Genomic DNA, 16,430 nt, shown 5'->3' with positions numbered 1-16,430 from the left:
GAACCTAAGCAGGGGACCAGGGAAGGCTTTCTAGACTCCAGAATCCCGACGGACTGAGGGTTCTCAGTCTTGAGATTTAACTGCAATTGTCTCTACCTGGTAAAATATATTCCTCCATCATTCTCATTTTCAAATGCCCTGGCTATTCTTGGCCCTTTGTTCTCCCACATAAACTTAAGGCTCCCTGTATCAGGTTCCACAGAGAATCCCGTTGGGATTTTTACTGGGATCCTATTAACCCTACAGCTCTATTTTTGGAGGGATTAAAAATGAACTTCCTTATCCATAAACATGGTATAGCTCTCATTAAATCAGGTCTTCTTTAATGTCTTTTAAAAGTTTTATAATTCTCTCTAGGATGTGTCCTAGACACATGGTCTGTTAGATTATTCCCAGGTACTTAATATTTTTTAATGCTATAGTAAATGGTATCTTCCCCCTTTTTTGTGTGTGGAATTTTAAACATTTTTTACTGATTTATAGAAATAAGATTGATTTTTGTGTATTTATTTTATGTCCAGCAACCTAGCTAAATTCTTATTACATCAAATAATTTGTAGATACTTCCAGGTATTCTACACAATCATAATCTGAGAATAGTAGTTTTATTTGCTATTTCTTTTTAGATTTTTTTATTGAGGTATCATCTACATATCATAAAATCTACTCCTTTTAAGTGCATGTTTGAATGGTTTTCTGAAAGTTTAGTGAGTCGTGGAACCACCATAACAGTCTGGCTTTAGAACATGCTCACCTCTTTTTTCCCATGTCTCACACCTTTTCCTTTTTTTAAAAGATTTCATTTATTTATTTGAGACAGAAAGAGAGAGAGAGGGAGAGCACAGAGGGAGAGAGAGAAGCAAACTCCCCGCTGAGCAGGGAGCCCAACGTGAAACTCAATCCCAGGACCCCGAGATCATGACCTGAGCCAAAGGCAGATGCTTAACCAACCGAGCCACCCAGGCGCCCCTCTTATACCTTTTTCTTTTCTTCTTTTTCTCCTTCCCTCCTTTCCTGCCTCCCTGCCTCCCTGGCTTCTTCCAAATGGACCCTCGGGTCTCTTACAGAACAAAAGCATACACCTTGAGAGAGGTAGAAAAGTCTGTAAGCCCCAAGGGTTTCTGCTTCAACCAACGTGCAGTGTTTTCTCATTTGCTACTTTCTCTGACAGAGAGATAGAGGAAAAGACCACAGGAGGCTGCGCGTTCTGATCCATGCATCCTTTATTCCATGACCGACTGCTGTGCCGTATCCAAGCACAGCACACAAACTGGAATCAACCGCAATCCCGCTGTACAACAATCTGAGGCTTACAGTACATTTAAGGCTTTTAAATTTGAAAAGAAAAATTAAAATAAAACCAAAGAAATCCCCCGACCCCAGACCCCCGCCCAAGATGAGTCGTGTAGCAATGGTGAAGCATCGGACGTGCCTGATGCTTACTTGGTGCAACTCCAGTGTCAAAACCCAAAGAACTCTTAAACTAAAAAGATTAGTTTAATGAAATTTTCATTACATAAATTCTTCAAAGCATAAACTTGTAATTTTTTTTTGTCTTGGAAATGTTATAAAATTTTTTTCGATAGCAAAACATAGGAATAAAAACATATTAACAAAATGTATTCAATCATTTACATTACAAACAAGGGATCTGCAGTTCATTGTGGTAGCCTGACAAAAGAAAAGTACCCATTAAGAATCTATGCACAATGTGATTGCAAATATGTACAGTACTTTAAAAAAGCCTACAAGGAGGACTTCACAGAAGGAAAGTTGCCTAGGCTCTTTGTTAGACCAACCAGACAATCAAAATATTAAAACTCTGTTGACTAGTAATAAATTTACACTTAAAAAAACCCCAGTTTCCTTTTAAGAATATTCCAGTTATATTTATATGGTTCCAGTTGATAAAGCTGTTCATGATAGTTCCAGTAAATTACCCTTCCATTGATTTGTTTGTTGGGGTGTGGGGGAGGGAAGATCGGCATGGTCACGAAACTTAACAAAGGAATTTTCATCACCCTAGTGTCCCGGTTACACGATCACGGCTTCACAAATGGATCGAACCCATGAATCCAGAAGCTGAAAAAGAGCTGCATATCAAGTACTGAGAACATTGGTGGAGAGAGGGCTGAGTCCTGCAGGAATGAATCGTCAGCCGTGGGTACGGCCAAGCAACCGATGTGAGCATCGTCTACACAGCACGGGGCAAACCGACCGTGCCCGCGCCCAGCTCTCGTCCCCATTCCCGCCAGGCAATGATGCTGGGCGTCACCACCTTTCGGTGCCGCGTGCTGTGAGGAGCAGAACGACCTCAAGGGACAGAAGACGGGGACTTGCTCAGGTCTCTGATCAGAACACTGAGAGGCGGGTACCTCCTCCGGGTGATCCTGCCATGACCGCTTTCCAGTTCGAGCATGTGCAAAACAGAGGACTTGTGTGTTCACAGTTAAGTGAGGTAAAATCACGGTGTCTCCTTCAGGAATTCGGCAGTTCGTGGGATATGAACTGTTTTAGTCTTTCTAGGTATTGTGCGTAAAGCTCTATGTCATTGTGCCCAGCCCCTTCAACCCACAGGGGCTCCACGGCACGGGGACAGCGCTCGTACATGGCCAGGCCATGGGAGAAATCGATGACCTCGTCTTCTGTACCGTGAATGACCAGCACAGGCGAGGTGACTTTAGAGATCTTGTCGATGCTGCGGAACAGAACAGGGGCAGGGGGAGAGAGGGCTCCGTTAGTGACACCCATGGACAGCGCACGTCGCATCTGATGTACCTGACGCTAACACCGGGGGGGGGGGGGGTTTCCCTCATTTTTCTAGTGATTCTTTTTTTTTTCTAAATAAACTTTTCATTTGGGGGGATAATTTTGGCTTTACAAGAAAGGTGCAAAGATAACAGAAATCCCGTTGGCCCCCAGCCCGTCTCCCGTAAGGCTAACACCGCACGTGCCAGCACATGTCTGTCAAAGCCAAGAAACCAATGTCAAGGCGCCACCATGAACAAAACCCCACACTTTGCCTGGATTTTGTTAGTTTTCCCCCGGATGCCTTTTTTCTGTTCCAGGATCCGGTCAAGAACACCACGCTGCATCTGGCCATTGCGCGCTCGTTAAAATATGTTATTAAAAACAGAACTCCTAAAAGCCACCAGGCTAACAATCCAGTAGCTAATATTTCTCATATATTCATATTTGAGAGAGGATTTAAAAAAAAAAATAAACAAACAGGCCAGAACTCGACATGTCCGACAGAGCGTCTCTTCTGAAAGCTTGAACAGCTAATCCTCGGCTGCCCGCGTTTGCAGTCTTCTTGGCAAGACGACTTCAGAATCGACTCAAAAGATCCTCAAAACCCCATCTCATAAATGCTTATGCCTCGTTTTTCTTTTTTTTTTTTTTTTTTGGTAAAAACTGTAGTACTTCGCTTGAAAACATAATACAATGCCTAGCTTGGAGTCTGAGTGATCTCGGATTGTTTATGAGAACGGAATCTACCCTCAAAGGATGAATATTTGAGGATCTTCAAAAGAATGTGCTGCAGGCTCTGAAAACATTTCCCAAAGAGGAATTCCAGACGTAAGCCTTGTTGGCAGGGCGTGCAGGCGACTTCCCCCACGGAGGGGACCGCCGTTTAACCTACGGACACAGCAAGACGGGCGGATCTGGCCACCTGGTCTGGCACCCGAAGCCCCCCACCGGTGACTTTTCTTTCTGTGTCTGATCCTGGCCAAAGCTACAAAAGGATACCGACTGCAACTATCTGCAGGGACCCTGCTGCTCACAGGAACGACTAACACTGATGAAATAATTTCGACAGCCAGGTGCTCTGTGCTTTCCATACAAAAAAACCTCACTGAGTCTCCAGCAGGACACCAGGAGACAGGACAGCCCCGGCTCCGGGCAAGCGAGGAGGGCACCAAAGCCAGTGAGGACGAGTACCGCCGGCCTGAGCTTGGGCAGGTATCAGCGCCCTCGCATCAAGGGCACCGCCCAGAGACCTACAGACAACTGTCACAGAACCTTGATCAGCAGCTCGCGACACCACCCACCACTTCGGGACACCCAAGGGAGATGGCAAAACCCCACCGGGCTGTGGGATTTGCCAAGATCAGAGCCTTGGGTGGCGGCATATGCAATGTCCCAGATTAGCAGTCGTGTTTAGAAACCCGTTTTTCTCCGGTTTCATGTTAACGAGACTTCTTCTTCTGAGAATGTGGGAGTCCAATTATATTCAATTAAAAAGATGCGTACCAGCAGAACGGGCCTGGGGCTGTGCTCCGTGCTGCACAATTTAGTAGGAGAATCTCTACAGCCTGAGGGTGCATCTCAAGCTAAATGTCAGCGTCTGAGTCTAAATGGAAAGCAGGTAAAGGAAAAGAAGCTACAAACCACAAACAGTGATCAGGGCTCCTCTCGCGTTGTTGGTAATATTGAAAGGAAGTGGGAAATGCCTTCCTTCAAAGAGAGGAACACAAACGGAGACAATCCTGACCCTCGGCAGCAACGGGCCCCGTAACAGAACGTCTACTGAATTCAAGTAACGATGAGGGTCCGGGTGACTGTTTGTGGTTCGAGGAGCTACCGTATTAACGCTCCAGGGCACCGGTGGGAGGGATGGCCTTCGGGGCAGTGTCCACACCCCTACCCTAATTCCAGCACACTGCTTACCTCGGTCAGCCTCAGCACCCTAATCTCTAAAATGAGGACTCTGTGACTTGACCCACTTCTCCCGGCCGCTGGGAAGCCTATGGTAGGGGTGAGGTGAGGAGCAGGGGGAGCTGTTGCAACGCCTGGCGGATCAGACAGACCCAGGGAAGACCGGTTGCTGGTTGACTGTTAATTAATAAGCTGCGGTTAGTTGCCATGGCTGTATTTTAAGGTGTATGCTAATTTAAGAGTCAGGAAACAACCTAGGCGTTTTGTTGCCATGGTAACGCCTAGCATCCCTCCCACAAACATGCTAAACATCTCCCTTTCCACAAACTGGCCTCTCATTACCCGTTCGGCACAAACATGGCCACATCTGAGCTGCATGTTTGCCCCGCCATGCCAGCAGGAATTCGCCACTAGGTCAACCCTCTCCTGAAGCTGGAGTCTGCCCTGAGTGCCGGGACCAACTGCACGGAACTGAAGTTCACCCAACGTGCCAACAGAAGGCCTCTTGCTGTTGCAAGACAGGCTGTGCGGCAGATGTTGACGTAACCAAGCGATGCTTGCTCCCCTCGAGCGACAGCAGAATGACAGCCAGGAGGGGGTCGATCAAAATCCTGAGACTGGGCTTTACTCCTGTGGGGGCGTTTCCTACAAAATGGCAACACGAGCCGGCCAGTCCTGCCCTAACGGCCTCAGACTTGCTTTAGCCACGCACGATGGGAAAAGTTTAGGGGGCAAATCGTTTTTATGGAAAACACTGTCCTCAACTCGGATTTTAAGAAAAGAAGAAGAAAAAAAAAAAACAAGTAAAATTTTCAAACGGAGGTATTCAAGAAACCACTAGCTCGCTGCTCTGGCATTTAGAGCATGGTGATGACCCAGTTCCCTTCCTTCCGTCAGCGGGATGAGCAAAGAGCAGGGCCGGGCCGGGAGGATCCAGCCGTGGGCTCCCATCCACGTGCTTCCACAGGCAAGGAGGCCCGTGGGAGGAGCTGGGGAGCAGGCTGGAACGAAGGGCTCCCAGGGCTGTGTTCCCTGATACTAGGATGGTGGCCTGTCACCAAAGCACAGAAGGTCTGGCCTGCAGCTCACCTCCCCTTCCCCCCTCACCTGCACGGTCTCATCGAAGGAGGAGGAGGTTCTAAAACTGAGCACGTCTGCAGCTTTGTGTGCGTGTGCAGACCGCTAAGTGCCTCATCATGCATTTTGCATGTAGCTCTCCGCAACTCCACCATACACGCCCATCTGCGTGAACGTGCGAATCTGGAACGGTACTTTTTTTCAGGATACGTGTGGGCACTTTTGTTTTCATCTTGCACATACAACCGAGTCCATTAACCCTGGATGTCAGCACGAGCAAGGTCCTCACACGTCATCCAGGAGAGCTCTACAGAGGAGTCAGGCCCGGAGGACCAAGTCTCTGGCTGGTGTCACCATCACCTCCCCGAGGTGCCCAGCACAGGGTCTGACGCGTGGCTGCATTCAGGAAAGACTGATCAGTGGCCCGCCATTCACAGTGGCATCTGAGCCCGGGTCACTGGGCGCCCTGGCACCTGCTGCACACGTGTGAGCTTACCTGGGGAAAGCGTCGAAGCAGTACGTTTTCCTGGTGTCCGGGAAAGCCACGCGCAGCCCCGACATCAGAGGCGAGTGGAGAATGACGGCGGCACACTCGTACCTCGAGGCCAGGTCTACCGTGGGGACGGTCCCGATGCTTTGGCCATACAGGATGATGTTCTCGGGACTCACGCCGTACCTGGACAGAAGTCAGGGGGTGCCGTTAGCTAACGGCCGGAAGACAGAAGGGAGACAAAACCGTAATAGCTTAAACTCCCAAAACCCCCACAGCTCCTGGTTTAAAGAGACATCATCACACTTGTACACCTGAGCTTAGAATCAGCGTGAACTTCACACAGACACGCCAGGGGCCCGTCTCAGGATGAAGTGACTGGGATTCTGTCTTCCACATTTTGTGAAAATAACGAACGTGGCACGTTTGGGGGTGGGAGTTAAGAAACAGATGCGTCCTAAGTCCCATTTCCCAGTTCCAGAGCCCTCTCGTTTCCTACCCTCCCCTCTTCAGAGTTTCTCTGATAATCACCAGTTTCCGTATTTCTGAAGTAAAAGCAAAAGCACGTCCAGCCAATCGTACTAGTTTTATGAAGAGCCCCTCAAGTGAGGTTTTAATAAAACACTAAAGGTACGAACATTTATCAAAGGTCCTGAGAGACGATTAATTTGAAGACAAGTCTAGTGTCTTCAGCCTCTCCTTGGGACTAAACCCGTCGGAGCCGGAGCCTTCCTGAGTGGTCTCCCGGGCCACTGCCTCTGGGCGTTGAGTCGGTGCCTGCCGTGTACACAGGCCGCAGCTCTGGTCAGCGGACTGCGAGCAGAATGACGCATGTGCAGCTTCAGAGAGAAGGGTGTGCTCTCCCCCTCCTCTGGGCGGGAAGCCGACAGACGTCATGGGGTGGGGGGGGTCCTGGCCCACGCGGAGGAATGCAGCGAAGGTGAAGACATCAGACAAGGTCCAGGGTGAGCCAGGACACGGGAAGGGAGCTCCGTCACACCGCTGTGGGCGTGCAAACCGGTACGAGCACCTGGGAAAATCATCCCATATCATCCGGTAAAGCTGCAGCCCATGATTGACAATTTTGCTTTTTGGCATAAGAACCTACCGTCGCTCCCAGGGCCACGTGAAGTTCGCTCTGATAACGGCCTTCAGTGACAGGAACCAGCAGCCAAGAACGGAGGGAATGGCAGGATTTCAACCCGGCTTTCTCCCCCCAGCTTCCCGAAATGCCACAGGAAAACGGGGGTTCTTAAGAAGGAGTTCAGGGAGGGACGGGCTATTTCTGGAGGGGACACACTGTGTTCACGGAGAGCCAGCATCGGAGCTGCGCCACGGGGGGCAGCCAGGACTCGAAGACACGGGGGATCAGGAGAACTCTCTCCCCGAGCAGGGTCAGGTGCACACGGCACGGCTCGGGAAAGCGCCAGAGAGCGAGGAGCAGGTGCAGAGTCCAGGGCGCGGCTCAGGGGGGTGCATCTGGGAGCAGCGTGAATGTGCTAAGGGTCGGGGCTTGTCCTGGAGACGAGGAGGGACACGGGAGGCAAGGGCAAGGTGACAGGAACAAAGTTAATGCTCTGAGAAGAATCACCTTTCCGCGACATGCAGGAAGGACAACAGAAGCGTGCCAAGGGGGCAGGGAGATAGACAAGGGATTATTAAGAATCATACACGGGGCGCCTGGTTGCCTCAGTGGGTTAAGCATCTGCCTTCGGCTCAGGTCATGATCCAGGGTCCTGGGATCGAGCCCCGCGTCGGGCTCCCTGCTCAGTGGGGAGCCTGCTTCTCCCTCTGACCCTCTCCCTCTCTCTCAAATAAACAAATAAAATCCTTAAAAAAGAATCATACAGGCAAGATGAAACAGAAGAGTACGATAAATTTTAAAAAACAAACAGAATAAAGAGATGCTCCATCCTCCTGCAGACACAGGTGCTCAGAACCCGGATCTGCTCTCTCTTTCTAGAGGGACGTGTCTGTGCGGCCCCAGGCCCTGGAACTTAGCACCACCCAATGCAACTGTGCCTTTGGAAGAGTGTCCCGGGATGAAGGTCTCGGGGGTCCTTGCCTGGGGCAGGAGCAGTTGGAAGGGCAGGTTATTATAAAATGATCAGCAGAAAGGATTTTGAGGGAGAGATCTGAGCAAGGAACAGGTGGCCACCGCAACCTGGACCCCAAATCCCGAGGTCTGAGAGCCCCCAGTGAGGCCAGAACGACGAGGGACCCAGAGAGGGGCACCTGGAGTCAGCAGACCGCCGCACAGGAAAATGCCCTCCACTGAGGGCAGCCATCCCAGCTCCCTCCCCTTCCATCCTGGACGGGGAGGCCCATTCCAGCAGCAGTTTTCAACCCAGGGCTCAGGGACCCTTGAGGGGAGCAGAGGTAAGACTGGGGTCTCCTCCTCCCTCTACAACTTTCATTAGATCCCCAAAGTTGTCTTTGACCCCCCCAAAGCACAAGGGCCATCGGCTACTTCACAGAATGGGGAGGTTGGGGGGGGGAGAGAACACCCAGAGAGTGAAAAAACCCCACATCTGGAGCGTGGGTCCCCCTTTGCTATCGGTTATGAACAGATGAGTCATCAATCAAAGAAAAAGATAAGAGAAGGAGAAAACTGCAAACTAAGGGCCGAGGATGAAGAGACAATTAATACTGAAGGTAGAACACCCAGCGCAGGCCCTCCCGGTCAGCGCGGCATCACACTGGCCTCACCCCCCGTGCCCTGATCCGCAGGCTGGGGAGAATCACACGGGATCACCTAGTGTAGCCACGAGCAAGTGTTAACTCTGCTCCATCCAGCATCCCTATGCTGTCAGGATCCTGTCTTCTACACAAGCCTCCCTGGACTTCAGGGCCCCACGGAACAAAGAAGGGAGCAGTGAGCCCACACGCCAGGGGCGTGGCCTGCCCGGTGGGGCAGCCTTCTCTGCCGAGGTCCCGAATCCGTCCTCGGACACTGTGATCTTACAGAGAGGCTGGAGCTGCTTCGCAAGAAGACTTGGCTCCTAGCTTCCTGTTGGCCCGCACCCGACACCCAGTACCAACCTGTACAAATCCCAGCTTTCAGGTGCAGACTCACATCCCTGGTCACAACCAGCACTCTGAACTCCCAAGCTTTCACTCGAAAACTTCACCAGGTAAAACACAAAAACACTAGCCATAAAGGGAAAACACAATTATGTCACGTTGAAGTCAAGAACTTCTGCTCATCAGAAGACCCAGTGAGAAAGTGACCGATGGGAAAGACACCTGCCACACCATACAACCAAGAGCTCATTTCTAGAATCTATAGAGAATTACTACAAAGTGAGAAAAAGACAGCCAAGCCCCCCAAAAATGGTGTTTTTACAAAACGGGCATTTTACAAAAGAAGAAATCCAAAATGGCAGGGAGGGCGGTGCAGGGGACAGCCGGCTTCATTAGGGAAAAGGGAAATGCAAATTAAAACCATCATGTGATGCCGACAAAAATTTAAAGGTGGACAGCACGGAGGGTTGACAAAGAGGCGAACCACAGACCCTCTCCTTCCCTCCTGACAGGGCGGTAAGTGGACACAACCACTTCGGAAACGTTTGGCAACCGTCCGTGGAAGAGAAGATGCAGGAACGGGCACCTGGTGACCTGGTGATTCTACTCCCAGGCACGCACACCACAGCAAGACGCACTCACGTCCACCAAGAAACACACGCAGGACTGTGTGTGGGCATGTGTCCACACGGCCGAGGCAGCCCCGATGAACGTCGGTGGCCAGGTGGATACGGAAGCCGTGCTGGCGGGCCAAGGGGGCAGACATGGCGGAACACACGCCCTGTGGCTCCACCTGCAGAAACGCAAACCCACCCAGACGAAGCTGTATTGTTGGGGGACATTTAATCGGGTCATCAGCCCAGAAGGCAGAGCAGGGAAGGGAAGCCTTACAAGGACGGACAGCAGTGAGGGATGAGGGCTTGTGGAATTCGGTTTACGGGCTACGTCTGGTCATACTGTTCCTTTTACTGTCCACAAAGCTGGACGTTTACATTTTAGGGACGCTCCTATCTGGCTGATCTATTTTGCAACCAAAAAAAATACTGTTTAAAAGTTCACCAGATAGGGGCGCCTGGGTGGCTCCATCGGTGAGGCGTCTGCCTTGGGCTCAGGTTATGATCTCAGGGTCCTGGGTTCGAGTCCCCGCGTCAGGCTCCCTGCTCTGCAGGGAGTCTGCTTCTCCATCACCCTGTCCCCAACTCATGCTTGTTCTCTTTCTCTCTTTCTCTCAAATAAATAAATAAAATCTTAAAAAAAAGTTCACCAGGTAGTTTCAGATATGGAGACAGCCCTCACAAAGACTGTTACAACTCATGGTAGATTTTGTGCTAAAAATAAAGCTCATAAGCAAACATGAGGCCATTAAAATTATGTCTCATAAAGACAGTGTGAGAAGAACTCATGCTACCACGTTCAGTAAAAAGCACTCTACAAAATCAGGTCACAATTACGTTCCTTGGAACAAAAGCTATAAATGGAAAAGGGACCTGAAATCAATATACTAAAATGGGAGTGATGCTTACCTTCATTCAGGTAGTGAGACTTTTCATTTCCTTCTTTCCTTTTTTAAAGTCATCTCTACGCCCAACGTGGGGCTTGAACTCACAACCCCAAGATCAAGAGTCACAGGTTCCACCATCTGAGACAGCAGGTAGCCCTCATTTCTAATCTCTAATTTCCTTTAATTATTAGGTACTGACTTGTTTAAAACAATCAATGATGGAAGCAATACTGTCAGGTCTTTCTGCAAAGGGTTGGTAAGCATTCCGCTCAGTGCCAGGGCTCCTGTGCTGGAAGGGGCTTTGCAAACTGTAGAGTGCTGGTCCAATGTTCATGTTGGTGAGTATTATGTTCGGGACTTTCCTACTGGTTTTTCCTGTCTTTACTGACCATGTGACAACAAATGAGGAGCTGGGGAAGTGGCCGGGTGAGGAGATAAGTACTTCTTTGAAGGTATCAAAGATTTTCGGTGGCACATGTAAGGGGTCCCTGTTCCCCTTTGTGGAGGAGGACGCTAAATTGTGTCCTTTTCACTGTACCACCATGGGTTCTCTTTTTGGTAGAATAAAGGTACAAGATTGGTAACTTCTATACCAATGGTTCCAAACTGAGAAGTATCTGAATTTCTTGGGAATTTAAAAAAAAATGTAAATTCCCTTACTGAGAAATTTTCCATACATAGAAATTCCAGTGGGTTTGTGGATTCCTAGACCACACACTGATGGATATGGAGTAAAAAGGGTAGGATCAGACCCTAAAGCCCCTTTAGGTCCCAAGTTAAATAAAAAGACGGAACACAGAGCCAGTAAACAGAATCTACTTACGGAGCCCGTGTGAAACACAGGGCACTCTAAGATCGTAAACGGCAGGATCAAGTGAAAAGCATTCGTTCAAAAACATCACCAATCCCCAAGTCCTACACCTCCATCCTAAAATGAAGCATTCATGAAGCCCTCCCACCCGGAACCGACGGTTTTGGGGCGGGCAGAAGCAACAGAGGCTCAGAACCAGGCAAGCCGCGGGTCCTCGCAGGTGGGGAGGCAAGGGCGGACCCAGTCCCGGGGGCCGGGCGGGCGGCGGCCTCAGCGAGGCTGTGTGTGTGTGGGCTGCGGGTAGGACAGGGAAGCCAAATACACACAAGCAAGCCCGGGCACAGACGGGCGGCAGGGCCTCCACCACCAGAGCTGGAGGGAGCTCCGTGCAGAGGTCCGGACTCACGGGGCCGGGGGGGGGGGGGGGGGGGGGGGATCTGCGTAGCAGGTGCAGAGAGGGCTGGAAATGGCCCGTGCAGGGACAGACGCGAGGCCGAGCGAGTCCGAGTCAGGGAGAACTGGGGCGCCAGCTCACAGGACACCTGATGGCACCGAGCCACGGGGGCAAAGGCTGGGTGGGCTCTGATAAAAACCCAAGGGAAACTCGGCCCTCGCACCTGGTGACGGAGGCCGCTAGGGGTCGGGACGGCGTCACTCCCTCCCACGGTGTGAAGACCCAAGCGAGCTGGGGTCCGGGGAAGGTGCGGGGTGGGCCTTCACGCCCTTCCTAGCACGCCTGCGACTTCCTCTCCCCTCCTCCCTTCTGCTCCTCCTGGCCCACCTCGCGGGGCCCCGCCCCGTCTGGCAGGCACCTCTCCTCTCCCCTCCCGTGTGCTCCCCTGGGGGCCTTGCCCAGCGCCAGAGCCCAGCAGAGCACCTGCCATACAGGAAGGGTGCCATGACCCTCCGCGCGCCGAGGACGCGCCCGGCGGGGGCTTCTAACCCGAGTTCTTGCACTGACCCTCAGCTCAGCCCGGCCCTTTCTACGGGCATTTCTCCCCGACGGGCCCCCATCGCTTCACACTCACCGCCGCCCACACCGGACGTGTGGTCCTCCCTCCCCAACGCTTTCCCTCTCCCCCCATTGCCAGAGCCTTCACTGCTCGGGCTCGGGCTTCGGGATGAGGGCGGATTTCTCAGGCCTCTCTCCCCCCTGCTCCTCACAAACTCTTGTCACTAAGTCCTGCCCTTTCTGCCTCTGAGACGTTTGCCGGACGACGGCGTTCCTGACCCCACGGCTCTGTGGTGGCTTCCTGTGCTAGATCCAACAGGATAACTGCCCGTCAGTCCGGCACATGAACGAGCATGAACATCACCACAGGCACCCATGGTATGTGGCTCACAGGTCTTTCTGGAAGGCTCGCTGCCACTGCCTCTACCTACCCCCGTGAGGCTCACAGGGCCCAGAGGGCCCCTGACCGCTGAAACCACCCACTGTCCCGCCCCATCCTCGGGGTTTGTGCATCTCGTGCTACGGCTGGGGAGGAGGCAGGTGTCCTAGTTCCCGACGGCTGACCTGGCTCCCATCCTGCACGCACTTGCTCATCGCTGAGCCTGGGAACCCCCAGGCCTGGCCACCCCCACTGCTGACCCCTCTTCTCTCTCGGGCCCACCTTTGGCCCGATTCCATCATCTGAGCTGCCACACGACATTCCATCCCTATGGGAGGCAACCCCCTTCTCACCTAAAAAAAGAGAGACAGATGGGGCGCGCCCAGCTGGCTCAGTCCGTGGAGCAGGTGACTCTTAATCTCAGGGTTGTGAGTTTGAGCCCCATGCTGGGCGTAGACATTACTTAAAAATAAAATCTTAAAAAAAATAAAAGAGAGACAGAGAGAAAAGAAGAAACCTGTGTCATGTTGCTTTGCTAATCACACCCCTTCGGCAAACCACTATCCTTGGGGTAAAAGTCCACATACTCACATCTACCTCCACAACCTGGCCCCACCTCACTATTATAACCTTTTATTTTCTCTCCAAATGAACCTTCTCCTGCAGTTAGACTCCTTACTGTATCATCAACAGCCCCTGCCTAGAAGACTCTGGGGTCCCACCTGCTTCACACACGCCTCCTGAACACCGGTCTGCTGGGGTCCTTTCCCTCCTGACCACTCACCCGAGGACGCAGCGGCGTGATGGTGTGTGACGGTGTGTGCAATCAACCACGATGACACTGTAAGCCCCACACGGGGGGAGGCAAACAGTACCCACGCTCAGGGCACCCCCGCGGGTCCCTCAGAGGTATTTCTCCCTTTGAATGGAAACGTGACTCAGCCAAAGGCTGTTTTCCGACGAATGCCAACTGAATTCCATATATAGGTATCATTCCAACGGCTAGATAATGCCCTCGAAGCTCAGCATCTTCTTGAGGATCTGGGTAGGAGCTTCTGGAATCTCCTGTCTGCAAACTAGCAGAGATGAGTCGGTCCATCAAGGATCACAAGACTTAGTGAGCACCGTTTCTTAGGCATGAGGTTAGGTTTACTTAAGACACAATGCAGGAAACGCAAGCCTCCCACATTTTGCCAGGGGAGAGCCACGGCCCCGAATAACCACACCCTGGAAACCTACAATCCACTGCCCCCCACCTCTCCAAATGTCTACTACCTTGCTGCATCACAAGCGACGTCAGGTTCAGGCTGGCCACCCCCAGAGTAGGTCTCTGCTCCCGTCGGCACCCAGGACGTGCCCCCGAAGCCCCCACAGCCCGGGGCGAGCCAGCAGCACAGGAGGCAAGAGCCCGCGCTGGGAGAGCGTGTCCTGTGGGAACCATCCCTTCGCTGATAACGTGAAACCAGTTTGTTTTCCTTTTAACGTAAGGCTTTCTTTTCTGTCTACAAACGCAAAGAAGCAGAGCCTCCCCAAGACACTGCATCCTGTTTAAGTTAATGGACCCTGACTTTGCCCTGTGTCGAGAGCATTTCCATTTATCTTCACAAGAAGCGTGCTTGGCACAGTTCCACGGACTTTGAAGTTGATATTTTAAATATTTCAGAGCTAGAATTCCTGGTGGAAATGTCTTGAGACGTAGGACAAAGATAAATACACAGTAACGTGAATGTTAATGGAAGGATGAGATCAGGGATGCTGAGAAACCCCAATAAACTTTAGGGCAAAGCCTCAGAGTGAAAGGCTCGCCCGTGCACGGGAAGGAGGTGCGTAAGCAGGACCCGCCAAAAACCACCGGCAGAGAAAATGGTAAACCAAACTTACTTTCTGTGGCCAAAGCTTAACACATGTGCGTCTTATATTTGAATTATGAGGAAGATGAAAAAAGCATCCATCACCCAAAACATGCTTATTTTCCCTTTTTAAAAATACACCTGTGTAGGTTTAGACTTTTTTTTTTTAATGTTATACGTGATGTTTCACAAACAGATTTCTATCGGTCATTAATTCCAATGGTGGAGAGCAAAGGAAACACATTTTAAAGTATCCATTGCATTAGTGCTGTTTGAGAAAATTAAAAATCTTAAAGGTTGGTGATGTCAATGGTGTATTTGTTTCTTTTCTTCTGATCAGGAGAATTTGGTTAAAAGAGATATTTATAAACAAAATAATTATAACCTCTGGAAGTTTTACTACCCTGAGCATGTTCAAGGTATTTTCTCAGCACTGGTTATAAAACAAAATATGCCAAATGCAACATTAAAAGTGGCCTCATTCACTTGAAGTAACAGTGAATTGGGGTTCGGAAACAGAAACAGAAACAATGTGCTCCCGGGTTATGAGTCTTTGGGGAAATAAAGAACAAAATGTGATTCAAACCAAGAAAGCACACAAAAACCAAGTCGAAGTTCAGGTCACATGAGTAACATGGTCAGTAGGTTTATCAGAGCACAGGGAAGGAACGATCAAAACGGGCACAGGCGTGGGGGGGGGGGGTCAGGACTCACCGAAGGGGAGCGGAAGGAAGGAGGGGACAGAGCCTGGCCGGCGGGGCGAGGGGTCACTTCCAGAAGCAGAGGGACGCCAAAGGAGGTGCCGTCCAGGACAGCAGGGTCAGGGAACATGCAGGAGATCCTAGGAGGGCACTCAGGGACAACGGGAAGGAAGCAGCCCCGGTGGGACCGAAGTGTTGGGAGTCGCTCTGATCAGATGCGTCCGCGGCAAGTCGTGGGGGGCCGGGGGGGCAGACCGGAAGACAGTCCTACAGCTAAGGCTTGGGAAGACGGGCACAAATCGGGAAACTGGGAAGGAGACCATGGGCGTGTGGAATTTTGTTTGTTTCATTAGAAAATGCAGGGAAGATACAGGCTCAAGTAATTGTGGAGCATCTCAGGAAGGCATTGACTCTCCTGGTCATTGTAAGAAAAATCTTCCTGGGGCGCCCGGCTGGCTCAGTCAGTGGAACAGTGCCACTCTTGATCTCGGGGTCGTGAGTTTGAGCCCCACGCTGGGCGTAGAGATCACTTAAAAACAAAATCTTAAAAAAAAAAAAAAAAAAGAAAGAAAAAGAAAAAGAAAAATCTTCCTGAAATTGCTTTGATGTCTATGCTAGACAGACCAGGCCCCGGGCACTCCTCACCCTCCCTCCTGCCAGGGCTCAGAGGAAGCAGAGCAGGGGAGAGGCGGGGGCCCGGAAGAGCCATCTGGGCCAGGGGCAACGGGGGCACAGCTCAAAGCCGAGGTTCTGGGTGGGACCAAACAGCCCTGGACCCGTGGAGATGGAGAGACCCAAGGTGAAACCTGTAGACACAAAGATAACATGTCCTTTTCTTGAATGGACCATGACGATGACACAGGGTGGGGGACACCAAGGGCATTCCAGGAAAACACACCTTACAAGCACTCACTCACAGACCTCCAAACATAGCAAGACGTGTGTTCCCTGGCATCCCCCTTCCGGTATGACCTTTCTCCTACGTG

General features: G+C 51.2%; 1 protein-coding gene across 1 annotated transcript in view; it reads right to left on the bottom strand.

Moving 5' to 3' along the window:
* Positions 1-1,652: 1,652 nt before the first annotated feature.
* Positions 1,653-16,430, bottom strand: part of ABHD17C (abhydrolase domain containing 17C, depalmitoylase) — a 47,425-nt gene continuing 32,647 nt past the window's right edge. Inside the window, exons 2-3 of the mRNA XM_028089435.2 lie at positions 6,233-6,412; positions 1,653-2,698 (exon numbers count right to left, since the gene is read on the bottom strand). Coding sequence (XP_027945236.2) covers positions 2,479-2,698; positions 6,233-6,412 — 400 coding nt within the window. The 3' untranslated portion in view covers positions 1,653-2,478. The remainder of the gene's footprint in view (positions 2,699-6,232; positions 6,413-16,430) is intronic.

Source organism: Eumetopias jubatus, unplaced genomic scaffold, assembly GCF_037043125.1.
Source record: "Eumetopias jubatus isolate StellerSeaLion01/CBP00866 unplaced genomic scaffold, mEumJub1_p1.0 scaffold_7, whole genome shotgun sequence".
Classification (NCBI taxonomy): Eukaryota; Metazoa; Chordata; class Mammalia; order Carnivora; family Otariidae; genus Eumetopias; species Eumetopias jubatus.
The sequence above is the reverse complement of the archived record's forward strand: the minus strand, read 5'-3'. Positions and strand labels throughout refer to the sequence as shown.